At 47.7% G+C, this 27,621-nt stretch overlaps 1 protein-coding gene across 1 annotated transcript in view; it reads right to left on the bottom strand.

The window, feature by feature from the left end:
* Positions 1-9,079: 9,079 nt before the first annotated feature.
* Positions 9,080-27,621, bottom strand: part of shmt2 (serine hydroxymethyltransferase 2 (mitochondrial)) — a 53,228-nt gene continuing 34,686 nt past the window's right edge. Inside the window, exons 4-12 of the mRNA XM_084441108.1 lie at positions 27,339-27,539; positions 26,008-26,089; positions 15,601-15,723; positions 14,011-14,150; positions 13,413-13,575; positions 12,380-12,479; positions 11,800-11,955; positions 11,494-11,601; positions 9,080-10,582 (exon numbers count right to left, since the gene is read on the bottom strand). Coding sequence (XP_084297234.1) covers positions 10,455-10,582; positions 11,494-11,601; positions 11,800-11,955; positions 12,380-12,479; positions 13,413-13,575; positions 14,011-14,150; positions 15,601-15,723; positions 26,008-26,089; positions 27,339-27,539 — 1,201 coding nt within the window. The 3' untranslated portion in view covers positions 9,080-10,454. The remainder of the gene's footprint in view (positions 10,583-11,493; positions 11,602-11,799; positions 11,956-12,379; positions 12,480-13,412; positions 13,576-14,010; positions 14,151-15,600; positions 15,724-26,007; positions 26,090-27,338; positions 27,540-27,621) is intronic.

The raw sequence follows: 27,621 nt of genomic DNA on the forward strand, positions 1-27,621 counted from the left end.
CTCAAATCCACAACTCTGACTGATCTAACCTTGATTGATTAATTAAAGAAGAATTCAAGTCTAAGATTTTGTAGCCTCTTAACTAAACTGAATGTGGTGGTTACTGACACCGTTTGAAAGACTCAATTGACCAGCATGCATTGCGCGAAACTGAGCTATCGGGAGGAGGCGAACGGAATCGGAATTCGGCAGAACAGTGGTAGCCATCATTATCTCGAGCGAACATTTGTCACTCAGAACATTTGTCAGACCACGTATCTAGCTATATTTGCTATTGAAGAAGAACACCGACAATGCCAAAATACTGTGCAATTTGTGGAATCAAGGATTTTCCTGCACCGACAGGAGTGAGTTTCCATCGGTTGCCGGAACGCCGCAAAAAATCCAAAGAACTCAGGTAAATTAAACATCTGTGCGTCGCTTGTCATCTTTTGTGTGCGTGTATGCGGTCGCATATTTCACGTTTTGTTGAACTAACCTTATAGGGTAGTCTAGAGCTAGAGGGTTTTCATGGTGCACTCGAGTCCCCGTCCTCCTAGACTTGTTGTTGTTGTTGTTGTCCTGGTTATTTTGCTTCTGGGGATTTACCACGTTTCAACGCAGCAAATCCCCGGAAGTACAGACTTTGTGAGCATGCTTTGTTTACATGGAGCAACTATAGTCAAGAAAACCACATTTTTGTTATTGTTTTGTAGGTGTCTAGTTGTTGAGCCTAATGTTGTTCTAGGGTGGAATTCTCCTTTAATTGCTTGATTGATATTTCATTGGAATCTTTAGGAAATTCATAATTTTGCCATACAGCCATCGTCAGACAGACAGACAACAAGTACTGTGTGTGCGAAATAAATTAGAAATTTGAAATACCGAGAAACACTATGACAGTACTAACAACAGTCAACAACAAACCAGAGACCTGTGCACAACATATCACCAGACATTGTTTCACAGTGTGTTCAACAGTACAATACCGGTAGGTACGAACGATCCGATTGGTTGGCAGATATGGCACCCTATATTGTTTGCCTGATGGTAAAAGCTCACATATGCTAAATAGGGGGTGTGAAGCATCTCTAAGAATCGCCTGCCCTTTCCTCACCACTCGTGACTAGCAGGTCGCCCTATGCAGTTTTGCTGTTGTCCAGCAATCTTAATGGACTAAACCTTACAGTAGATAGCATAGCAGCAGAAAACATTCACATCCTTCATGGTCTGTTCACCCAGCTGGAGGCATCCAGCCGGCCATATACTGTGCTGAAATAATTAATATGATGCAACAACGAGCTGTGTGTCAGCTGAGAAGTCTCATAGCTGCAGCAGGCGCGTCTGCGTGACTCGTCCCACTAACACTGGCAGTGTGGTGGGCGGTGGGGCCATGTCCGTGGCTGTGCTCTGCCACACTGTCTGGTCCCGGCGCTAAGGGACGTGCTGAAGGCCGGGCCCAGACAAGCCAGGACCGGCTCTGCCAGCCCCATCAGTAGCTCTTCGTCTGAGCCTGGCCAAGCCCTGCTCTGGGACTGGGGCTGGAGCAGGGGGCTAGGGCTGGGGGTGGGGGCTGGGACCTGGCTGGGGTTTGGGGGGGGGTGGATTTGGCCAGGCTGGACACAATGGAGCACTGTAGGAACCAGACTGATAACGAGGGAGAGGACGGCTGCCAAGAACTGCCCGTCTCCATCTCTCCCCAAAATAACAATTCTTCTCTTTGTTCCCTCTCTCTCTCTCTCCCTCCGCCTCCATTTCTGGCGCCTCCCTGACCCCCTATGCCCCTCTTCTCTCTCTTTCTTTCTCAACTCCACCTTCCCTCTCTTCCCTCTCTCTTGGTCTTGCCCCCATGCTGTCAGCTGGGACAGGAAGAACAATCCGGAGCCCTGGAACCAGTTCAGCCCAACCCAGCAGCACAAGGTGACATGTCTTCCTCTGTCCCTCTTCCTCCGTACCCTCCCTACTCCCCCTCCCCCTCCTACCTCTCCACCTCACTACCAGGTGAAGTGCACTCCTCCAGGCCTGCAGGGGCACTAGACTGATTATACCAATTATGTCTACTACCAAAGCAATCCCCACCAACATGACAGCTTCTCCTCAGCATCACTCCACACACACACACGCACACGCACACACACATACACACACACACACACACACAAATGAGCTGATGGGTGAGTCTGCAGAAGCCGTCGAGCAAGGGCCTTGGACAGCTAGTGTAATGGAAGTACTAACGACAGGACGTAAACAGAATGGAGAACAACTGAGACGTCCTCAGAGGAGCTGGATGTTGTTGTTTTCCGTAGAAGGGCTGCTCCGTCGTGGGTTTGAAGGCTGCGCTGGCTGGTGTTCGGGGGGTTGACCCCCCCCCCCCCCTCCCCCATGATGAAAGTCATGGTGGAGTAGAGGTCAGAACTCACTATGTTTATGGAGGGTGGCATGACAGCTGACCGATCTAGGGAAATATGCGGGGAGAAAAATAATCAGAACCGACGCAGAAACGTGTCTTCTGTCACGGGTGGGAGGACGCTCGCGGCGCCGAGGCCCTCTGTGACATATGCAAAGAGGCGCCGCCGTCCAGCTCGCCGCCGCATGAGCCGAGACAGAACCGAGACGTCTGGCCACGGAGGAGAGAGGGAGGAAGAGAGGGAGGGGGGGGGGGGGGGGGGCAGCCAGTGTTTGCATTTGCTCTCCTAAAGACATGCTGATGAATATAATTTAAGCAAAACATATTTAAATGTATTCCCTCCTTCTCTCCCCAGTTGGTAGCCTTCAACACCGACTACAAGACTCTGAAGAAGGAGGGGCCTGACTTCTAAAGGTCCTTCAGGCACCCGCCTTGGGCACCAAGTGTGCCAGGACCCCGTGTCCTTCTGACGGGGAGCAGCCGTCCCCTGATCCCAGCTGACCTGCTGGAACACTGGAGCCTTGACCCTTGACCTTTAGAAGTCACAAGGCCATTAAAGATTTGTTTAAAGAATGACTTTGTCTGGTTTCTGTGTGTGTAGTTCTCTATGGGATGGATTCAGCGGATGCAGATTAAAGCCCTGGACTAGAATTTAAATATGTTCTGGTCAGTGGAGAAGGCAACTTTAGTCTGGGTCTAGACTAGGGCTGAGTTCAGCCCCGACTAAACGTTGCAAAACGGTTATTAAAACGGAGACGGTGGTGTGTGAACACCCTGTGTGTTATGCGAGCTGAGAAGATATGGCAGGGTTCAGTCTGCTGATTTGGTAACACCCTAGCCCTTCTCAGTCCCGTTGTCGCATTACGCTCACTCATGCCAGACAACACTCCTTTGCTGCTCCATTCACTTTGCCGTCAAAATAAATCGGTGTCGGCCTAGTTAGGAGAGGCGCTCATATTTACGACAGATAAACATGAAACTTCACTTACCTAAGCAAAAGGGTCTATTTTAACAAATGCTGGGTATTGAAGCCTTGGCGCTACCATTAAATAACTTATTTAGACGTGTTCTCTCCGAGTGAAATAATTTTTCCGAGGTAGTCTTCTTCTGTGGTGGTGGCGGTGCTTTGAAGCTTCAGGACAGAACGCGTCTAAATAAGTTATTTAATGGTAGCGCCGAGGCTTCAAAACCCAGCATTTGTTTAAATAGACCATTTTGCTTATAAGTGAAGTTTCATGTTTATCTGACACTTGTAAATATGAGCGCCTCTCTAATCTAACTAGGCCGACACCGATTTATTTTGACAGCAAAGTGAATGGAGCAGCAAAGCAGTGTTGTAATGAGCGAGCGTAATGCGACAACAGGACTGAGAAGGGCTAGTATGGCGTCAATTTAGTGCCAAAACTCACGTGTGAAAAAAACAACATTGTGAGTGAACATTTCTGCCCCGTGTGTGCACATACAATCCGTGAATGAGTGAACATTTCTGCTCCGTGTGTACAAATACAATCCACATTTGCAAATGTTTAGACATCAGCTATTGTCTAACCAATCAGAGCAGCGGAGACATCAGCCACTGTCTAATCCATCCCTCCCCCCAAGTGACAAAAGGCTGTCTTTGCATCGTGTAATTGTTGACACGTGTAACTTTTTGCAGTGTGAAAATTTAGACAGTGTGGAAATGTAGACAGCGGGCGAGTGCAAATGCGGATTGCATTTGTACACATGGAGCAGAAAGGTTCACTCACAACGCTGTATTTTTCATTCACGGATTGTATGTGCACACACGGGGCAGAAATGTTCACTCACAATGTGTTTTTTTTCATGCGCGAGTTTTGGCACTAAATTGACGCCATACAGGTAACACATAAACGAAACGAGTGTATTGTTTGCCCCTAAGCCTCAGTTGCCAAACTATAACTTGCATTTATTTGTCTCTGTTGTGAAGTAATGGATTTGTTTGTGGTCGGAGTCGAAGTGGCAAAATACCTACCTCCGACCTGTGTGCATTCGAGCTATAGCGAATGATATGATATTGACGTCAGCCGGCAACTGGGGGCTGAGAAATATTATTATTACACGCTTTTAATCGATAATTGATCGATGTCACCATGGGCCACATACAGTAGGCCTGCACTATAAAGAAAAAGGAAAAAAAAGTAACTTTCAAAAGGGCACTTGCCTTGTCCGGAGGGCAAAGGGCAGATTCTCTAGCACCACCTCGTGTCTAAAGCTGAATCCCAATCTGAGTGCGCAAACCGCACTTGCGGCCCCTCGCACTTGTGGCCTGAGGCCTGAGCACTTAATTGACGTCAGCTGGAAGGGCCAGAGGGTGCAGGGCCGTGAATTAAATGGGACAGCACTCCCAGGCTGTGTTGAACTACCTAGGGAATGGTTGAAGGAGTATTCGGACACTACACCGAACGTCACAAAAATGCGTCGGTCATTCGTGTGATGCAGGCGGATGCGCCCGCGTGTAAACAAACAAGTCTAACGGGAGCATTCACGCTGCAGGTTGAGATGTACTCACTCAGGTAGTATCGGATTTGCTTTTGTGTGTTCATTTTGAATGTTAAATCCCAAATAAAGTGTTGAAATTTAAATTCTAATCATGTGCATGTGTGGTTTTTCTACTTTGGTCCTGTCTGTTAATTGCAAGATGTAACGCGCTTTAACTCCGCAAGCTAGTTCCTTCAGTTTATACACGAAAGTTGCCGCCGCCATCCTCCGTTCACAGCCCTCTTCGCGAGACAACTCAACTGCATTGCATTGTGGTATACCGGAGAAAATGTAGGGTACATGCACTGTACCCTGGAAATCAAGGTGACGTGTGGGTAATAAATAGTGGACTATATAGGGAACGAAAATTCCGTGGAGAATTCGGACACTACAAACAAAATGGCTGACGCCCTATATAGTGCACTATATAGTGAATAGGGAGCGATTCCGAACACAGTCAATGCCCCTCCCACTTCGTTTTCATTGGCTGCCGCGTTCCTCCGACGCAGAGGCTGCTCTGACACTCCCTTCAGCTCTGCAAATTGACCGATTGACGTCTGTTTTAATTTAATAATAATTAAAAAATTAGGTTGGGTGGGATATGTTTGCAGCATGTGGATTTCAAGATAAATGTGTTATCTGCAAATGTCATCATTTATGTGTGATGCACTCGGATCATGACTCGGATGCACTCAAGCACTGTGTCACATGAGACGCAGTGGGCTGTGGGTATTTTCTGCTCCTAAGTCCGTGAAATTGCGGACTTTCGGTAAGTGCGGTTAAAGTGCGCAAAATGGCGGCATGGCGCACTTGTGGACCTAGCAATTCCGTTTTGGAACTACCCTGAGCCCTTGTGGACTTAGCGGGAACGCGCATGTAAGGCCACAAGGCCGCGAGTGCTCTGCACTTTCGCCTAAGTGCGCGATTTGGGATTCAGCTTATCTGTACACGTCCCTGCCTGAAACGCCCACCGAACGAGAGAAAACCCTCCTCAAAGACCGTTTCACAACGTTTTCGGGCAGCATATCGTTCAACCCGGAAACCGTAGCAAAACGGTGCAGAACGTTTTGAGACTGAACCCACCCCAGGTCATTGGTATGGGGGAAAATGGGTGCACTGACAGGCCTACATCATCGGCGGGGGATCGAACGGCGGACATACCACATGGGAGCCTACTCACCCGAACTTCCCTGAAGTCTGGGGGTGGTGTGTGTGTGTGTGTGTACTTCCAGTCGCACGCGCACAGGCACATTTCCATCTACACGCGCCGGAGCCAGATCAATACCGGGGGGAGTGTGAACATCGTCATTGTGACATGGCATAGGCTACGGAAGAGCATTAAGGCCAACAGCAGAAGTTTTTTTTTAAGCTTCTGAGTTTAAAGTCAGAAATTCTCACTTTTTTCTCAGAAGTTATTTCTGAATTTTTTCTCAGAATTTCTGACTTTAAATAACTCAGAAGCTTAAAAAAATAAACTCAGTTGGCCCTAATGCTCTTCCGTACATGGCATGCTGTGAAATGCAGCTGTTGACGTGAGAAGTGGGGAAAGTGTCTACAGCGGAGAGACGGCCCGAGAACGAGGAGAGACGAGTCTCTGAACTGACAGATCACGGTTGGCATGGGCAGAAACACACTCCTCTCACTTTGTAGTTGGGTTAGTGTCTTAATGACTGGCTAGAAATCAATATGTTCCACCATTTAATTTCATACACAAGCTGCGCACCTAAACTAACAGTAGATTGCGTCTGCGTCTGGCTATTGAGTTTGCCACGGTAGGGTGCAGGGAATGCCACCCTCTTAAAACAGCAATATGCCCCCTTCTGCTCGGAGGCTTGCGGTGGGTAGGATACTGGCGGTGTGTGTGCACGCACGGAGGGCTGTCAGGGGCCGGGGGTCCCGCTGACAGCTAATCATGCAGACCGAGGCCTCTCACCGGGCATAATCACTGGGCCAGAGACCCACGCCGTCTCCTCCATTACCGGGGCGGAAAGTCTTCCCAGGCCATCACCACCTAATTCTCCCATTTGTTACTGTGGTTACTGCCATACATCACAGCAGACGCGGGCAATCAAGCCCACTCCGCGGCTACATCCAAAAACGGTAGGCTACCATAGACCTTAAACGCAAGTAGAAATTAGACATGTTCGCTGTTTTTGTACATAGTTCTGTTGTTTATATTGATAATTGTTTGACAACCATCCTAAGTCAGAAAACTGTAACACTTCTTTTCGTTCTGCCTTCTCTCTCACTCGCACACATAGGAATACACACACGCGCGTGCACGCACATATGCACACAAAATGTTTTTGTGTTTGTTTCCTCAAATCATGATGGCAAACCTGAACGGAAAACTCGAGCCCTGGGCAGTAGAGAGAGAGAAAGGAGAGAGAGAGAAAGACTGAGGAGGAGAGAGGGAATGATATTTTTAGATAAGGATTAAGTTTAATGTGAGAGATAAGGCGTGCATGCAGGGGGAAGATATCCATAAGCACAAATAGGCCTACAGTAAATAAGTAAATAGGCCAGCCAGTGAACAGCAGGTGGCGCTAGTAGTAACGGTGGTGGTACAGTGAACTGAACAGCGTCTGATGGGCCCACCAGGTCTCATCTAGATCCAGCAGCGATAGGGAGGGAGGGGGAGAAAGAGGGGCAAGGAGGCAGAGAGGGAGAAGAGGGAGGGGGGGTTACCATCTTGTCCTCTCCCGCTGCCTGGAGCTCAACACTGCATGCTCACTGGACCGGATCAGGCTACATGCTGGGGGTGGGGGGACCAGTCTACTTGCTGAAACGGACACTCCATCACGCCTCCGGGCGTGTCACTGTGTTCGTGGGCAGTGCGTGTGTGAGCGTGGGACTTAAGACACGGTGGCCTCGCTCACTCTCAGGAACCTGACGATGGCGTGAAACGTGAAACTTTTGAACAAGTCTCCTAAATATTGTCTGGCATTCACATCTAGGTGTGTAGCCTACGCCTAAATGTTTGGGCAGATGTGGCTTACAGTAACCTATTGTTTACATGAATCCCCGACTTTGTTTTTGAAACCACGAAAATGTATTAGATATTGTTTTTAAATAAACAAGACTGTAGTCTAAGACCCACTGAGCACAGAATAATATCCCTGCGTAACAAGGTGTGGACAAACATGATAGTGTTACTGTCTCAGTCAGACTTAAACCACAGAGGAATGAGCTGCTTAAACCCATATAATTGGACTTGCCACAATCATGTTTACAGTGTATAATAGCTCACGGTACGAAAAAACAGGACAGATTTCTGCTGCCTAGGCAGTCTGGATATCAGCTTCCCAACAAGGGGAGGTGTGATTCGCAAGGGAGGCGAGAGTGAGAACAGTCATGACTTGTTGGTCACAGGTCTCAGGTAGGCTACTGCAGGGCATGAACATGTTTACCGTACGTGAGTGTACAGTACGTATGTAGGCTACTGTATGTGTGTGTAGGTGTGCGAGTAGCCTATGTAGTGATCTCTCCCCCACCTCATCTCTGTCAGCGGCGCCATCAGCTGGCTCTATTTCAGCACCTCATGAAGAGCCTGTCAACTCGCTAATTGATGAGGGGAAGGATTTCTTATTCTTCTGGGTGTGATCAATCTTATTCCACATCACACATGTGCAGCAGGGCAATGAGGAACACTTATGCTTTATTACGATATAATTACTGTGCATTAGAGAGGTTTGGTGCTTAAATATGACTTTAAATGGCATTAAATTACGCAGGTGGTGGAGGCGCTGTCAGACGGGTTTAGGAGTGCCGAGGTATCACGTTCCCGCGTGCCTCAAGATGACAGGCAGTCAAACCCAATAGGCTACATGAGTCCAATTAATATCAGCTGCAGACTTTAAATCCTCCCGCTCATTACACACGGCTGATAAACTGTCACACCAGTTACCAGGGGAATGGGGGGTGCAGGTCTTATACCTACAGACAGTAGCCTACAGGTGTACAGATAAGGGTTGTTTACTTGTGACACCTCTACCCAACGACGCTCTGCTGAAACTCCTGCGATTGTCAATGCTGTGCTATAGCTGTAACCGGCGCTGCTGGAGCTGCTGATAGGACGCCATTCCTCCGAGGCGCCACCGGGCCTTCTCCCCGGAGTTGGTGATGATAGAGAATTTAAAGACTTTTAAACACAACAGCATTCACACACTGTAGACGCATACAAAACAAAGGGGAAACTTTAATTACTGCATATATATTTATTCGTATTAAGCTTTCATCTATAAAATATTTTGTAAAGAAAAGTAATCTTTTAAACTGCGGACAAGAAAGGTAAACCCTAGTGTGTGTGTGTGTGTGTGATGTCACAGACAGATAGACCTGTGGTCTTAGATGGGTAAGGTAGCTGTACATTTTGTGCAAACTGAACTACCAGCTGTGATGATGCAGATACCGACCCCCCCTCTCTGTGTCTGTGCTGTTGGCCCAATTCACAAATGGCAAAATTATCTAGTGCTCACTGATGCAGCGATAACACAAAAACACCTTTGTCTGAAATGGACCCACTCCAGAAAACCAGCCAGCGAAAACAAAATACCGAAATGAAGTCAAGGACCGGAAAACATTCGACGCAATTACATGAACATAACTTGACGCAATTACATATACATAACTTGACGCAATCACATGAACATGCAGGGGATACTCTTCCTCCTAGCATTCTCTCTCACAATAGTCACGAGTCCTGAAGATAAGAATTTGAGCTATGGTAATGTAAATCTTCTATTAAGAACGATACATATGTGTTATCTCTGTACACATATTAATGTCGGCATTGTAAAGTGATCCCCGATGACAATTACAGTAGTAATATATCTGTTAAGTCATACTTTGATCTGTTAAAATGTATTAACAAAATAAAGAGAAATTCATTTTGATCCCCACGATGTCTACAGAGGGGGCGGAGCTGGGGGCGGTCCTAACAGGGGAAACTTCCTGTGACTCTCGGCTCGAGGAAGCTGCATCTACACACATTTACATGCACAGACACACACAGACACACACAGATACAATCGTACTGAACATCATGGTGCTGGTCGACATACTGTTAGGTTGTTAAGACATCCGTGTCACATCACATGTAGAGACTGTGCATCTAATTAGCATCTGATTAGGTCCCAGCCAATGACAGGTGTTCTAATTAACATCTGATTATGTCCCAGCCAATGACAGGTGTGTGACGAGTCTGGGGGCTGGGTGCCTGACTACCGTGTTGACAGGAGCGGAGACGCGGGGTACGGGTGCCTGTAAACATACACGGTACAAAAACCTATTAAAAGTTGAAGCGCTGGAGAATTACTCTAAGATCAGCGCCACTACTTCCATCCTCTCCACAAACACGCCTGTAGTGACTTCAAAAGGATTAACAGAAAAAAAAAGTACCACTCCTCTCTCTTGATTGGATACTACGGAAAGTGTTTGATAGGTCCACCAGGTCGACTCTTCAATGGCCACACCCCCCACACCCACCCCTCCTCCCCCACCCCCCACCCCATCCCCACCCGCCGCCCCTCCCCGCCCTGCGGCCGGCCCTGTGTGTCAGGGGGCGGCTCTAGTGGTCGTGGAAGCCGGGCATGGGGAAAGGCCGTGCGAAGGCCTCCACGCGGTGCCGCAGAGAGGCGATGCGGGCCACCGTCTCCGGGTCCTGCAGCAGGAAGGTCTTGAAGTCCTGGAGCTTGCCTGCAGACGGGAGAGGAGGGGAAGAGAGGAGGAGATGAGACGGGAGAGGAAGAGAGGAGGAGATGAGACAGGAGAGGAGAGGAAGAGATGAGACGAGAGGAAGAGAGGAGGAGATGAGACGGGAAGAGGGGAGGAAGAGATGAGGAGATGGGAAGAGGAGACATGAGAGGAGAGGAAGAGAGGAGATCGGACGGGAAGAGGGGAGATGAGAGGAGAGGAAGTGGAGGAGGAAAATGGAGAGGAAGAAGACGGCATAAGCTTGTTGTTGTTTCCGCTTCCTGGATTTAAGGGCCTGTGTGTGTGTGTGTGTGTTATTTTCCTGGTGGTCTGATCTTTCTCCTGAATATAGAACAGCCTCTCTGGCTTAGTTAAACCGCCAGCTGAACTGTGCCTCCTCCCACCCCTCATCTCCCTCCCCCTCTCTAACCATCAGAGGAACGTCTCTTCCCTGTCCGTTCTCTCTCTCCCTCTCCTTCTGTCTCCCTTCTCCCCTCTCATCTCTGTTTCTCACCTCTCCCCTCCCTCTCTCTCCCCTCCCTCTCTCCTCCCCCCTCCCTCTCTCATCTCCCCTCCCTCTCTCTCCTCTCTCTCTCTCTCTCTCCCCTCCCTCTCTCCTTTCTCCCTTCCCTCTCCCCCCTCCCTCTCTCATCTCCCTCTCTCCGCTCCCTCTCTCCGCTCCCTCTCTCCGCTCCCTCTCTCTCCCTCCCTCTCTCCCCTCCCTCTCTCTCCCTTACATCTCTCCCTCTCTCCTCTCACCTCCCTCTCTCTCCCCTCCCCTCCCTCTCTCACCCCCCTCTCTCCCCCCTCCCTCTCTGCTCTCCCTCTCTCTTTCCCCTCCCTCTCTCTCCTCTCCCTCTCTCTCTCTCCCCTCCATTCTCACCTCCCTCTCTCTCCCACTCTACTCCACTTACCAGTCTTCTTCTTGACGTCCAGGGCGATCTGGAAGCCCTCATCCATGAACTCCACCACCTGGACGAAGTCAGCCTCTTTGAACTGTCTGGAGGTCAGCGCCGGGGCACCTGGGAGGGAGGTAGAGGACGCAGCGCCGTCAAAACCGCCCCCGGGGAGTACCAGAATGTTCTGGAGGGTAAAATGTTGCGCTTGTCTAAATGTTAGAAAGTGCGAAAATAATACAGCTAAGTAAATAAATGAAATATATTCAACAGAAGTGCTTAAGTATATATATACTAATCTACGGCGTAATGAGCCCCACAGACCGAGTCGCAGTCCTCCGGGCATGAGGGCGCTCTTGTCTCCCGGGCAGGTGTTCTTATTGGCCGTGATGGACGCCAGCTCCAGCACCCTCTCCGCTCGCGCCCCGTCGATGCCCTTCGGACGCAGGTCCACCAGCACCAGGTGGTTATCCGTACCCCCTGGAGAGACGGTCACTATGGTTACAACCCTGTTAAAAGCTTCGCCCGGCGACGACGGACCTTCCGGAATGTAGGAATCGGAGGCAGGGGAGAAAACAAGCTAGTCTGTGAGGGGCGCCACCCCGGGGGAGAAAACAAGCTACTCTGTGAGGGGATGGGGTGTGACACCAGAACGGCTCTGGAAATCATTCTGAGAATGAAAAGGGTTTGACAGCCCGCTGTGAGAGTTGTTGTGCACTCCTATAGATTACATTAGAAATGGTGACCGTACTATCAGTATCACAATGGGTGGCCATTTTGAAAAATGGCCACCTAGGGGCAAAATGCACGATTGTAGTGAAAATTGAAGCTTAACTGGAGTTGTTGACTGTCATTTCCTGCTGACGTCAGCCGTTACAGGGACTGGAGCAGCTCTCTACCGTACCTGAGACCAGTGTGTATCCCTTGCCGAGGAGGGCGGCGGCCATGGCCTTAGTGTTCTTCAACACCTGGGCGATGTAGTCCCTGAACATCGGGGTGGTGGCCTGGATACGGGGGGGGGGGGGGGGGGGGGGGGGGGGGGGTACAAACACTGATCAGGTCTGAAGACTGAGTTTAGAGGCGGAGCGGAGTAATAAGTGAATGTTATCAGGTCTGTAGGGCTGCCCCCTGAAAGTCCACCAGTGCAATCATCAGTCGGAGACCCTTAAATCGACCAAGATTTTTGAGGTCGAGCAGTCGTTTTTTTTTTACGCTGCCAAGATGCGCTGGTGGGCTAAAACAACTCGCCTGCCTTGTGATTTATTTAGGACGGGCCAATCATTCGTTTAGACCTAGGCTATTACCGTAGCTATTTGTTGTGCAGTAAAGGAGACTTAAGACTGATATAGCGGAGGAAAGAAGGCAGGGAACCCCTCTCATCTCTGCTGTGAGCCTAGCCTACACGTGCATTTCCCAAACGGAATATCACAACACAAAACTGCTTTCCTAGAGCAATCTTCTTGTATTAACTAAGATATCCGCTGGAAAAAAATATAAAAATCCCAGACAGAGTGAGCTCTTAACGTCCACAAAAATGCTTCAGTGAAGCCAAAACATTTCCATTGACTGCTGCCCAACGCATGAGCCTATTCACGCATGCTTTCAAATGTGCAGTTGAGGAGACCATCGTCAAATTGCCCAACCCTAATGTAGGCTTTGGGGAACACTGCAAAACATGGGGGCATCTGAAGTAGATGGACAGTGTGGGCTAGATGATTCATGTTTAGCAAGAAAAACAGGCGTCTTTTATTGAGCTGCCTGCGAGTTTGAGTTAGTTTGACAGCCGTCCCGAGTCCCACGGTCTCCCTTCAGCCCAACGTTAGACATGGGGGGAAAAAAAGAGTAACGAATCATCAAATGAATCTGATACGACTCACAAAATCGGGGACAGCCCTACAGGTGTGTATGGGTCCTGTGTGTGTGTGTGTGTGTCTGACCTGTCGGAGGGCGATGGCCACCCCGGCGATGGCGTGGTTGTGGGGTCCGCCCTGCAGAGAGGGGAAAACGGAGAAGTTGATCCTGTCCTCCAGGTCATACATGGTCTCCTTGCCCTTCTTATCCACCGAGCGCACGCCCTTACGGTAGAAGATAAGCCCCGCCCTAGAGGGAGGAACACACACACAGACACACACACAAAGTTGTGTTATACAGTTATGCTATAGACCGTTTCATGGAACATTTATTTAAACAATAACACCACTTTGGTCTATGTCAACATCGGGTTCGCCGTGACAATAACACTTTAGCTTGTCAAGTTAGCTAACGTGACAAGCAGCTATTTCTTGAGCCTCCCAACGTGTCAAATAGTCGAGATATGTAAATAATCATCCCACCACCGAACAACAAGGTCCCAAAGTTTAATTTGGACATTTTGTAAAAGTTTTCCGACTTGCTAGCAAGCTTGCTAGCTTGACTATTATCGCAGAGTAACGCACCAGAAGTTTACTTTGACCGAGTCGTTGCCCTATTGACCGAATTCCCATTGAAAGGGTCTCTCCTCTCTTATCGAGGCTGATGTGAGTATGCCGGTCCTACCTGGCCCCCCTCAGGGACTTGTGTGTGGTGGAGGTGACGATGTCGGCGTACTCGAAGGGGGAGGGGACTGCCTTGCCTGCCACCAGGCCACTGATGTGGGCCATGTCAGCCATCAGGTAGGCCTTCAACTCAGTACACAGCTGGGAGAGGCGAGACAAAGACACACACGCATGCACACACAGGGTTAACATCATCCACCAATCAGATCACACACACTGTTGCCACTCAGTCGCTGTTCAGCGAATCTGGAAGTCAGAATTTAACAGCACAGAATGAGTTTGACCTCTTGATGATCTCGGGGCTCTGAACCAGGGCATCACCACGGCATGTTCAAGCATTATATGGCACAATCCCCATTAGGGCGCGATCCTCGTTAGGGCACAATCCTTGTTAGGGTGTGCCTCATGAGGGTGCGTCCTCTATAGCAGGGGTACCTAACCTTTCTTCTGCAGAGCCCCCCTAACTTACACCTGATGGTATGGATCTGACGGTGGAGCCCCACTGTGCATAAATTAACAAATCAAACTTTATTTGTATAGCGCATTTCATACACAGAGGCGACACAATGCGCTTTACAGAGAGCAAAGGGGGGGTGGACATGGACCCTACCACGACATTTTCCAGAGGGAAGCAAAAAAAACACAGGTCCAAGTCAAAAGTTAACTTGTCACATGCATATCGTAACAGATGCAATGTACAGTTACAGTAAATGTTATTGCGGAGTGACTCAATATAAGCAGACCGGGGTTTCCCTCACAACACTATCGGGCAGTTTCTTCTCGTCATGGGGCATGAGGATTGCGCCCTAACGACACGTGCAGTAAAGCCAGGCCTAGCTGTGTGACAGCGTGGACAGTACAGTAAAGAGCTACTGTGTCATATTCAATAAGGCTCTGTCCTCCCTGCTGACTGCCCCGGAAGACGGCCAACAGGCACATACGGCTCCCTGGCAACCGATCAGGGTGGTAATTATTCAGAGCGCCACTTAATATGCGTTTTCATTATCACCATCACCCCCCCCCCACCCCACCCCCGCCCTTCTCCTATCCCATCAGAACTGGGTCAGAAGGACTTCTGAATGGTTCTGATTGGGTTTAGAGAGCGGAGCTGTGAGAGTGAATGACAGCAGCGAGCTGTGAGGCTCTTCAGAGAGACGGAGAGGGTGTGTGTCGTGTGTGTACGTGTGTGTGTGTGTGTGTGTGTGTGTGCGTTTGCATGTGGACTGTGGAGAGTGTTTGTGAGAGAGCAATAGTGTGTTTCTGACAAATGAGAAAGATGTGTGAGACAGGAAGATAATGTGTGTGTGTGTGTGTGTGTGTGTGTGTGAGAGAGAGAGAGAGGGAGAGAGAGACAGAAAGAGTGTAAGCACATGTGTTTATAAGAAATAATCCTATAGAAAATGCGATGGCCAAAGCTGTGTGTGAGTGCGTGTGTGCGTGTGAGTGCGTGTGTGTGAGTGCGTGTGTGAGTGCGTGTGTGTGAGTGCGTGTGTGAGTGTGTGTGTGTGAGTGCGTGTGTGCATGTGTGAGTGCGTGTGTGTGTGTGAGCATGGCAGGGCTGGGCGGTATTGAATGGGCAGAGAGGCAGCACCTTCTTCATGCGGGCGTAGTCAATGAGGCGGGCGTAGGCGCTGGTGCCGGCGATGATCAGCTTGGGGCGGAACAGGCGGGCGGTCATCTCCATCTGGTCATAGTCTATCAGTCCTGTCACAGGCTGAGAGGGAGGGAGGGAGAGAGAGAGAGGGAGGGAGGGAGAGAGGCAGGGAGGGAGAGAAAGAGAGGGGGAGAGAGAGAGGGAGGGAGGGAGAGAGAGAGAGGGGGAGAGAGAGAGGGAGGGAGGGATGAGAGAGAGAGGGAGGGAGAGAGAGAGGGGAGGGAGGGAGGGAGAGATAGAAAGAGAGAGAGGGGGGGGAGGTAGGGAGAGAGAGAGAGAGAAAGATGTTAGATGGTCAGTGGTTAAACAGTTCAACTGGGAGTGCTGGAGACTTAACGTTTTCATTAGCGACCGTAGAGAAACGGCCTTGATTCGGCAGAGTTCCTCTAAAGAAAAGCCTGTCATGGTCTAAGAAGGACAGTCACAGCTCCCTCTCGCTAATCCCAGGGCCGGGAGCAGCTATTGGACGTCTGGGTTAGATGCAGTATCCAATCCTCTCTGCTCTCCACTGGAGAGATGGACACGACTACTGGACAGGAAGGGATGAGCAACTGATGCTATAAGGAAAGGAGTGCAAGAGGAGGGGAGAGGTGTGAAGAGACTAGGAGACTAGAAGAGATGACTAGGAAAACAGAGGACTACTAGGAGAGGAGGAGGAGAGGAGAGAAGGGCAGAGGCCAGAAGAGAGAGTAGAGGAAAGATAGGAGAGAGAGGAGAGGAGAGATAGGAGAGAGAGGAGAGGAGAGATAGGAGAGATAGGAGTAGAGATAGGAGAGGAAGGAGAGTCATAAGCTGAATCCCAATCTGAGTGCGCAAACCACCCTTGCGGCCCCTCGCACTTGTGGCCTGAGGCCTGAGCACTTAATTGACGTCAGCTGGAAGGGCCAGAGGGTGCAGGGCCGTGAATTAAATGGGACAGCACTTCCAGTTTCGGTCAATGCCCCTCCCACTTCGTTTTCATTGGCTGCCGCGTTCCTCCGACGCAGAGGCTGCTCTGACGCTCCCCTCAGCTCTGCAAATTGACCGATTGACGTCTGTTTTAATTTAATAATAATTAAAAAATTATGTTGGGTGGGATATGTTTGCAGCATGTGGATTTCAAGATAAATGTTGTGTTATCTGCAAATGTCATCATTTATGTGTGATGCACTCGGATCATGACTCGGATGCACTCAAGCACTGTGTCACGAGACGCGGTGGGCTGTGGGTATTTTCTGCTCCTAAGTCCGTGAAATTGTGGACTTTCGGTAAGTGCGGTTAAAGTGCGCAAAATGGCGGCAGTGGCGCACTTGTGGACTTAGCGATTCCGTTTTGGGACTACCCTGAGCCCTCGTGGACTTAACGGGAACGCGCATGTAAGGCCACAAGGCCGCGAGTGCTCTGCACTTGCGCCTAAGTGCGCGATTTGGGATTCAGCAAGCGAGACAAGGAAAGGAGAGGCAAAGGAACTAAGAAAACAAGTAGGAGAAAAGCAGATGAAATGAGAGATTGAGGAGGGGAGGGGTTGAGGAGAGGTTGAGGAAGTGGAGAGGTTGAGGAAGTGGAGCAGGGTTCCTACAGGTTTCCTCAAGTTAAATTAAAGTATTTTTAAGACCTTTTAAAGACCACTTATATCAAAATGTAATACCTATTTCACGGCCTACTTCACAGCACTACTGGCAAAGAAATATGAAATCCCAGAATTTTATTCAAACAGACACTATAGCAGTTCACAGAACTCTTGTGTGTCTCTCTGTGTGTGTAAAGGATGAAGGGGTGTCACCTCATTGCAGCGTAGGCCTGGGGAGACTGGCAGGCCAGGGCCCTGTACTACGAAACAGGATTACGGGGTTAGCGCGAAAACTTCAGGTTCAAGCCTGGTTTATCCGTACTACGAAGGTGGTTCACTTTTCACGTGCTATATCGCCATGGTAACTTATGCTGCCGAGCTAACCTGCTCCGGAGCAGGTTAAGTTCCAGATTATGGATCAAAACGTATGAAGCACTGCTTGCTGACCGATTAATTCACTTGGAAAAAGGCATATGGATGTTAAGATTCTATATGGAACTTCAGTGTGTGAATTACAAAATAATCTGCAGTGCGCGAACAAAAACCGACAAAACCCTCTTTGGATCATATTATAGAGGCATGTGAAAACCCCAACAAGCCCTCTCTCTATGGAAGCACAACTAGCGATTCATAAAAATAGATTGATGAAAACAACCGTTTCACGGCAGAAAATAATTTTTTTAGAAGCTGCATTCTCGGTGCCCTGTCCGCCGCCATTACATGGATATACTTGGCTCGCACTGGATTTTAAATTTCTTCTACAGGCCTCCGAATTACACCAAAGTTATGTCTGTGAGTCAAACGTCTTATAATATGCCGTAAATTAGGTCCAGGTTGTTGACTAGCCTTTAACTGGCTAGTTGATGAAGCAGGTGAAAACACAGAGGTGATGGCAGGAGTTTGTTCCTTGCGTCTGACTTGGGTCATGTGTTTAGCTGATTTAGCATGCGATTCTAAAGCCTTGACTCCCATAGTTCCCAGTAGAATCGATTTCTTGCACACGGTGCAGTAGGCTTCAAAAATGTTCTCTTCCACCGGTTTCAACCAAGTAGCGAACAAATTTTTCTCCAGCCATGTTTTATAAAACTTACACTTCCCCATACTAATTCCCAATGTAAAATGAATAAATTAGCCAACTTTCTTTTCGCCTGGCGTCTTTCTTTTCGTTTCGGCGTCTCCGTTCTGGGCTTTTGGTTAACTCTGAGGTGGTCTGTTGGCACGTGTTCTGACAATTTTTCACCGGGGCTGCGTTGCGTTCATGATTATTTTTTATTTATTTATCCTTTATTTAACCAGGAAAGGTCCCATTGAGATTAAAAATCTCTTTTTCAAGAGAGACCTGGCCAAGACGGGCAGCAGTACAATCCAAACACAGAGTTACAGACGAAAAATACAACAGAAAACACAGAGATGCAAGAGTAATACAATTTACACGTGACTCGGTGATTTGGCTATATGGCAATACGCTAGTTAAAAACATGAACATACTGTTAAATCCACCTCTAAAACCTTCATAGTGGATTTAAAAACATCGATTGAGACCTGCTCCTCTAGTTTGAGATCATTTTGTAGCATGTTCCAGGCAGAAGGAGCCAAATAACTAAAAGCCATTTTCCCCTTTTCTGTTCTGACTTTGGGAACAGACAGCAGCAAGAAGTCCTGCGATCTTAAGGAGTATTTCCCAGTACTTTTTTGTATAATGTAGGCACAGAGGTAAGAAGGAACCAGACCAAGAATTGCCTTATAAATAACGATGTACCAATGAATAAGTCAACGAGTAGACAATGCAGACCATCCAACCCGATCATACAAGGTGTAATGATGAGTATGATTTCTACAGTTTGTGATGAATCTCAAAGCACCATGGTAAACAGTATTGATTGCATTGAGGCACTGAAAGGAAGCATGTATGTACAGAACATCACCATAATCAAGCACAGGCATTAATGTAGCAGCAACAAGTCTCCGTTTAACCTCAAAAGAAAAACAAAACTTATTTCTGAAATAAAAACCCAATTTCAGCTTCAGCTTCTTCACTAGGAGCTGAATGTGGTTTAAAAGAGAGACCATCATCAATTAAAATTACAAAATACTTGTATGAAGAAACAATCTCGATGTCTTTTCCCTGAAAAATGACAATGGATGGTAGGCTCAGTGGCATTTTTTGTGTATTTCTGAACACCATAAGTTCAGAAATCATTTTGTCGCAATTTAAGACAAGTTTCAGTTGGCACAAAGTATTTTGTACAACATCGAAAGCAGATTGCAAGTTTTGGAAAGCTTCGGCAAGACTTGCAGCACAACAATAAATAACTATCGTCAGCATAAAAATGAAGATTTGCATTAGACACATTTTGACCCAGACCATTAATATATATAGTAAATAAGAGCGGACCCAGTACAGAGCCCTTGGGAACCCCCTTACAGATAGACAGCACATCAGACAGCACATCAGACATGAGGCCATCAAGTTTAGTGCATTGAGTTCTTACAGATAAATAGTTCACAAACCATGCAACTGCTTGCTCTGAGAGACCTGAGTGAACTAATCTCTGTTTCAATATATCATGGTCAACCGTGTCGAATGCTTTAGAAAGATCTATAAAGAGTGACACACAGTGCTGTTTGTTGTCTAGGGCAACAGCAATATCATTAATAACTTTCAAGGCTGCCGTAATTGTACTATGTTGTTTCCTGAAACCTGACTGGGATGCAGATAAGATAGTGTTGTTATATAAGAACTCTAAGTTGTTCACTTACAAGAGCTTCAAGTACTTTGGCCAGTGCTGACAAATTTTATATTGGCCTGTAATTATTTAATACTGTCTGATCTCCCCCTTTTAACAATGGGAGAACATAGGCCGATTTCCAGATTGCTGGGATTTCTTTACTATCTAGGGTGAGATTAAAAAGATAAGTTAACGGTTCTGCTATGAAATCAGCTGCCATCTTTAAAAAGCTAGGTTCAAGAAGGTCAGGACCAGCAGATTTCCGTGGGTCTAACGCTTTAAGAGCTTTACGTACTTCCTGTACAGAAAAGTGGGAAAAGCTGAAAGTTTCACCAATATACACAGGTTCATCAACAGCACAGGGTTGCATGGACGTGGAGGAGACGGAGTCATACAGCAAACCAGAAGATACAAAATGTTCATTAAAACAGTTTAGCATCTCAGATTTGTCATAAATTGTAACTGAATCCTTCGTTATACAAGGAGGTAGAACATGGGAATCATTGTTCACAGACATGGACTTAATACATTTCCAAAATTTTCTCGGATCATTAAGAGATGCAGTAGTAGCAAACAAATAAAACTCTGACTTGGCCTTTTTGATTAATAAAGTGCATTTGTTTCAGAGTTGTCTAAAAAGAAGCCAATAAGTATCAGACTTGGATTTTCTTGCTTTAGCCCAGGCTAGATTACATTTGCGAATTAGACTAGAGAGCTCTGGTGAGAACCATGAGTAATCCCCTTAACTCTGTACCTGCAGAACGGGGCGTGTCTATTTATAATAGAACTGAACCCATCATAGAAAAATTTCCAGGCTGTTTCAACGTCAGGGATGAGTTCTATCCTGCTCCAGTAAAAATGTAACAAATCATGTAAAAATCCCTGCTCAATAAAAAGCTTTAAATTTATTTTATACATCAAACAAGGTTTTGTCTTTGGAATCTTAGCATTTCTAATAGCGGCAACAACACAATGATCACTCAAATCATTGCAAAAGACACCTGTGACAGAGAATTTATGGGGGACATTCGTCAAGATTAAGTCAATGAGAGTAGACTTCTAAGGGCATTTATGATTTGGCCGAGTAGGTGCGTTAATCAACTGGGTCAAATTTACTGAGTCACAATAAGATTTAAAATAATCAGACACTGGTTGTAACCAATCCCAGTTCAGGTCACCAACCAGAATAATTTTGCTATAATGCAACTGAGATATAAGCTGTGTCAAGGAAGATAGGCTATCTTTGACGGCAGACGGAGGTCTGTAGCAGCCAACAACAGTGATTCCATGATCTTTAGTCATTTCAAGATTTAAAACAAAAATTTCAAACTGCTTGCAAACAGAAGTGGTAAGTACGACATTCACACAAAATTTGGACTTTACATAAATCGCTATACCCCCCCTCTCTTGGGTCGATCCGTACGGAAAACATTGTAGCCAACAATAGCAACGTCTTATTTACAATACTTTTGCTTAGCCATGTTTCTGACAAAACAATAATATCAGCATCCGTAGTTTTAGCCCAGATTCGAACCATGTCCATTTTCGGAAATAAACTGCGCACATTTAGATGAATTACACCGAGACCTGACCTACATTTAAAATCAGCTGGAGTAACACTATTGTCATCCACCGGGCCAGGGTTTGGCTGCACATTTCCAGAGATTAATAATAACAGAAGAATCAAGTATCTCTGTTTAGTGTTTGCACTGCAAGATGATTTAGGGGAGTGCAGCATGCTTACAAAGACAACAAGAGAATTTTCGGAAAACATAAAGCAGCTTTGCAAAACATAGACACACAGAGGACGAAGCAACAACTTCTTGGGGTCTAAAGAGTTCACTGGAGAATGACTCGGCATCAGTTCATGCAGTTTGGACAACGAGCATGTGAGCGAGCTGGGCACGACCGGTGGAGAGTGCACCTTCCCCGGTACACTCTCCCAACGTAGGTCGGTGAGCCCATAGTCCCAGAGCGATAACACAATGATCAGCGCAAGTTGGAATTTCATTGTTAGAGATGCAGTTTGAGCGCGCAAGCAGTTTGTTATATGTTAGTTAGTTAGTTCAAAGTTATTGGTTCTGGTTGATTTATTTGGTCAAATAATCGAGGTTGACAGGTGACACTCGTTACGAGAAATGCGATACGGAGAACAAGTTACCTACAGCACAACTTTTTAAGACCCATCAAATTAAAATTCAAGACTTTTTCAAGTCTTTTTAAGGTATTATATCCAAATTCATAAATTCAAGACTTTTAAGACTTTTTAAGGCACTGCGGGAACCCTGTGGAGAGGTTGAGGAGGGGTAGAGGAAGTGGAGAGGTTGAGTAAGTAGAGGTTGAGGAAGTGGAGAGGTATAGGAAGTGGGGAGGTTGAGGAAGTGGAGAGGTAGAGGAAGTGGGGAGGTTGAGGAAGTGGAGAGGTAGAGGAAGTGGGGAGTTGAGGAAGTGGAGAGGTTGAGGAAGTGGAGAGGTTGAGGAAGTGGAGAGGTAGAGGAAGTGGAGAGGTAGAGGAAGTGGAGAGGTAGAGGAAGTGGAGAGGTAGAGGAAGTGGAGAGGTTGAGAAAGTGGAGAGGTTGAGGAAGTGGAGAGGTAGAGGAAGTGGAGAGGTAGAGGAAGTGGAGAGGTAGAGGAAGTGGAGAGGTAGAGGAAGTGGAGAGGTAGAGGAAGTGGAGAGGTAGAGGAAGTGGAGAGGTTGAGAAAGTGGAGAGGTTGAGGAAGTGGAGAGGTAGAGGAAGTGGAGAGGTTGAGGAAGTGGAGAGGTTGAGGAAGTGGAGAGGTAGAGGAAGTGGAGAGGTAGAGGAAGTGGAGAGGTAGAGGAGAGGTAGAGGAAGTGGAGAGGTAGAGGAAGTGGAGAGGTTGAGAAAGTGGAGAGGTTGAGGAAGTGGAGAGGTAGAGGAAGTGGAGAGGTAGAGGAAGTGGAGAGGTAGAGGAAGTGGAGAGGTAGAGGAAGTGGAGAGGTAGAGGAAGTGGAGAGGTAGAGGAAGTGGAGAGGTAGAGGAAGTGGAGAGGTTGAGAAAGTGGAGAGGTTGAGGAAGTGGAGAGGTAGAGGAAGTGGAGAGGTTGAGGAAGTGGAGAGGTAGAGGAAGTGGAGAGGTTGAGGAAGTGGAGAGGTTGAGGAAGTGGAGAGGTAGAGGAAGTGGAGAGGTAGAGGAAGTGGAGAGGTAGAGGAAGTGGAGAGGTAGAGGAAGTGGAGAGGTTGAGAAAGTGGAGAGGTTGAGGAAGTGGAGAGGTAGAGGAAGTGGAGAGGTTGAGGAAGTGGAGAGGTAGAGGAAGTGGAGAGGTTGAGGAAGTGGAGAGGTTGAGGAAGTGGAGAGGTAGAAGAAGTGGAGATGTTGAGGAGTAGAGAGTTTGAGGAAGTGGAGAGGTTGAGGAGAGGAGGGGTAGAGGAAGTGGAGAGGTTGAAGAGAGGAGGGGTAGAGGAAGTGGAGAGGTAGAGGAAGTGGAGAGGTTGAGGAGTAGAGAGTTTGAGGAAGTGGAGAGGTTGAGGAGAGGAGGGGTAGAGGAAGTGGAGAGGTTGAAGAGAGGAGGGGTAGAGGAAGTGGAGAGGTTGAGGAAGTGGAGAGGTTGAGGAAAGGAGAGGTTGGGGAAAGGAGAGGTTGAGGAGAGGTTGAGGAAGTGGAGAGGTAGAGGAGAGGTAGAGGAGAGGTTGAGGAAGTGGAGAGGTTGGGGAGAGGCTGAGGAAGTGGAGAGGTTGAGGAAGTGGAGAGGTAGAGGTGAGGAGAGGTTGAGGAAGTGGAGAGGTTGAGGAGAGGCTGAGGATAGGAGAGGCTGAGGGAGTGAAGAAGTTGAGGAGAGGTTGAGGGAAGGAGAGCAGAGCTTTATTTAGACAAGCTGATAATCTCCCATCTCCGGTGTGCATCTCCAGACCGGGCCTCACTCCATCAGGACGCTCCTCCTGCAGACAGACAGAGCCAGTGGTCCCTGCTAGCCTGTCGATTTCCCATTATCTCTCCTGCAGAGAGGGCCTGCCCTGTCATCCATCACCGGCCCTGGCCACGCAGCGCACACACACACACACACACACACACACACACACACACACACACACACACACACACACACACACAACACGATCACCAGAACACACACACACCTACCTACTACCAGATTAATCACTACCAAACACACACTGCTACATTGATCACACCACACTGGCCCGAGTAAAGGAGCAGTGACCACAAAAACACACCAGTGGAATAACCTGGCCTGTAGTAGTACTGTAGTACTGTAGGTAATAGAAGTAGTAGTATTAGTAGTAGTAGTACCGGTTAGTGGTAGTAAATACCGTAATGCTGTAGTAGGAGGTTGTAGTGTCCTAGTTGGATTGGTTAAATTCACTGCTCAGTACAAATACTGCCCCCCTGCTCCCTTGCTAGCTTTTCGGTGGCATAGCTGGCTAAAGTGGCATTTATGTACACTGCAAGTCAGAGGAGCTGAGATCAACCCCAGCGTGGGCAAGTGAGGGTGGAAGCCAGACTGACGAGAGACGCAGTGAAACCTGTAACAGCAGCAGCAGGACTAGTAGTGGTTGCTAGTAGTAGTAGCAGCTGTAGTAGCAGTAGTAGTAGCAGCAGTTACTGTAGTAGTAGTAGTAGTATAGCAGTATGTAATATTCGTAGTAGTCGTGGTCGTAGTAGTAGTAGTAGTATTAGCAGTAGTAGTAGTAATAGTATTAGCAGACCTACACTTCTGCACTACAGCCCTGATCTGGATGAATAGATTCAGAGTTGAGAGTAGGACTGGGCGATATGGCCCAAAAAATTAAGATCTAGATTTTTTTCTGTGTTATTGACAATTCACGATTTTGTCTACATTAACTCAAGACAAAACATAATTCAAAAGTAGTTCTTATTGAAACTACATTTATTATTCCGTACATGTGCAATGTCAACAAACAATAACAAAAAAGCAGCCCTTGCAAGGGTGTCAACGTACATTATTTGTTACAAAATTAAAAATTAAAGCAACATTGGTAGGCAATGTCTGAAGAAATATATTCATAGCATCTGTTTTTTTTTATTATAAAGCCAGGATTGTCCAAATTGCATCACTTCTTTATTGGAATGGACCTGACTCTATGATACACGATCAACAACTGGCTTGTACTACCTAGACTTTTACTGCACTTGGTAGATGTGCCTTTAGCTTATGTGCCCCTGAATTGCCCTGAGAGGCACACTGAAACTAGATACTCCCATGGTCCGGTTACAACACTGGTGACCAAGCAGACAAACTGTTTTTTAAATAGTTTTTGAATTGTTAATTGATTCTTGTTCATGTAATTTTGTTTGTTCTAGTTTATGTAATAAACTAGAATAATGCAATACAAATGAGTGTAACTTGTCAGTGTGATTTCGACTAAATAAAGCTTGCAGGAATGAATGAATGAATGAATATTCACAATGGATGCATTACAACAAACAGGTTGCATTTGATTTTTTGTTGAAAAGGAAAGGTCTTCAGTATGCTCCCTCTTTCACAACAAGGTATAGTTATGCACAGTAGCACTGGGAGGATGTACAGGGTTGTATGGTTATGCACAGTAGCATGTGGGAGGGGAGCTACAGTAGCAGCAGAATGTCGGAGACACATTTGCTCCCATTCCTCTGCATGCTAATGTTTCAGGTACAGGTTTGTCCTGCTGCTACTTTTAGTTCTACTGTAATAAGAGTTTACAAACTTTACACAGCACGGTTGGACCTTTGGAAAACCAAACCATTTCCATATCGCTGAGGTAACATGACTACCTTTCTTTGGTGTTATTTTGTCATCTTCAGCAGCTGCCATTACTCAAGCTTGCTGTTGCCCGTCAAAGCTCGGATGTGCAGGCGTCTCCAAGGAAATGCCGACAACCTACGTTACTGTTCTAACTACAGAGAACTGCTGCCGCTGGCGTTTGAGGAAACACTAATCTTGATTTTGTGATTTCTGCATTTCTCACATCGTTCAAAAACAAAAACTTGGATTAATCGAATTAATTGGATATCAGTGACGTCTGGAATGTTCCCGCTAGCCAATGACAACCCTGTGGAGTACACGGCACATACACGGGTCTCGACTTACATTCAGCTTGTAGGGCATGGACTCAAAATAGATGGAGGTAGCGGAGATCCTCTTCACCTCTGACATGTAGCCATGGGTCAGACTGGAGGAGCAAGACAAGAGACATGGGTCAGACTGGAGGAGCAAGACAAGAGACATGGGTCAGACTGGAGGAGCAAGACAAGAGACATGGGTCAGACTGGAGGAGCAAGACAAGAGACATGGGTCAGACTGGAGGAGGAAGACAAGAGACATGGGTCAGACTGGAAGAGCAAGACAAGAGACATGGGTCAGACTGGAGGAGCAAGACAAGAGACATGGGTCTGACTGGAGGAGCAAGACAAGAGACATGGGTCAGACTGGAGGAGGAAGACAAGAGACATGGGTCAGACTGGAGGAGGAAGACGAGACATGGGTCAGACTGGAGGAGGAAGACAAGAGACATGGGTCAGACTGGAGGAGCAAGACAAGAGACATGGGTCAGACTGGAAGAGCAAGACAAGAGACATGGGTCAGACTGGAGGAGGAAGACAAGAGACATGGGTCAGACTGGAGGAGGAAGACAAGAGACATGGGTCAGACTGGAGGAGGAAGACGAGACATTTGTCAGACTGGAGGAGGAAGACAAGAGACATGGGTCAGACTGGAGGAGGAAGACAAGAGACATGGGTCAGACTGGAGGAGGAAGACGAGACATGGGTCAGACTGGAGGAGGAAGACAAGAGACATTGGTCAGACTGGAGGAGGAAGACGAGACATTTGTCAGACTGGAGGAGGAAGACAAGAGACATGGGTCAGACTGGAGGAGGAAGACAAGAGACATGGGTCAGACTGGAGGAGGAAGACGAGACATTTGTCAGACTGGAGGAGGAAGACAAGAGACATGGGTCAGACTGGAGGAGGAAGACAAGAGACGGGTTGGACTGGAGGAGCAAGACAAGACACATGGGTCAGACTGGAGGAGGAAGACAAGAGACATGGGTCAGACTGGAGGAGCAAGACAAGAGACATGGGTCAGACTGGAGGAAATGGAGAAAGAGAGAGTAGGGGGAGGAGTGAGTAAGACAGTTGTAGGCAGAGGAAGAGAGGAATAGAGTGGAAGGAGAGAGTAGGTCTAGCGACAGGAGAGAGGGAGGAGTGAGAGTGACAGGTATACAGAGAGATGGACGGAGAGAGGAGGTGTGGGAGAGTGAGCCATGGCTCTAGCCACAGAGACGGATCGAGACCGAGGAGTAAGAGAGTGAGCGACAGTTCTAGCCAGGGGAATGGAGAGAGGGAGTAAGTGACAGTTCTAGATGGATAGAGAGAGGAGGGGGAGGAGGAGAGAGGAAGGGAGTTCCAGGGGTACTCACTGTCCTCCGTCGGGCAGGTCAAGGCCCATGATGCGGTCGTGGGGTTTGAGCACGGCGGTGTAGGCAGCAAAGTTGGCGGGGGATCCGGAGTAGGGCTGGACATTGCAGCCCCACAAGGCGGGGTCCAGGTCAAAGGCCTCCAGGGCTCTCTTCTGACACAGCAGCTCGATCTGGTCCACCACCTCCGCGCCGCCGTAGTACCTAGACAGGTCCGGACAGGAACCTCATTATCATCAGCATACTGGAAAACCCTTAGAACATACTCTAACACCAATAACATACT

The sequence above is a fragment of the Borostomias antarcticus genome, assembly GCF_949987555.1.
Source record: "Borostomias antarcticus genome assembly, chromosome: 7".
In the NCBI taxonomy this organism is placed as follows: Eukaryota; Metazoa; Chordata; class Actinopteri; order Stomiiformes; family Stomiidae; genus Borostomias; species Borostomias antarcticus.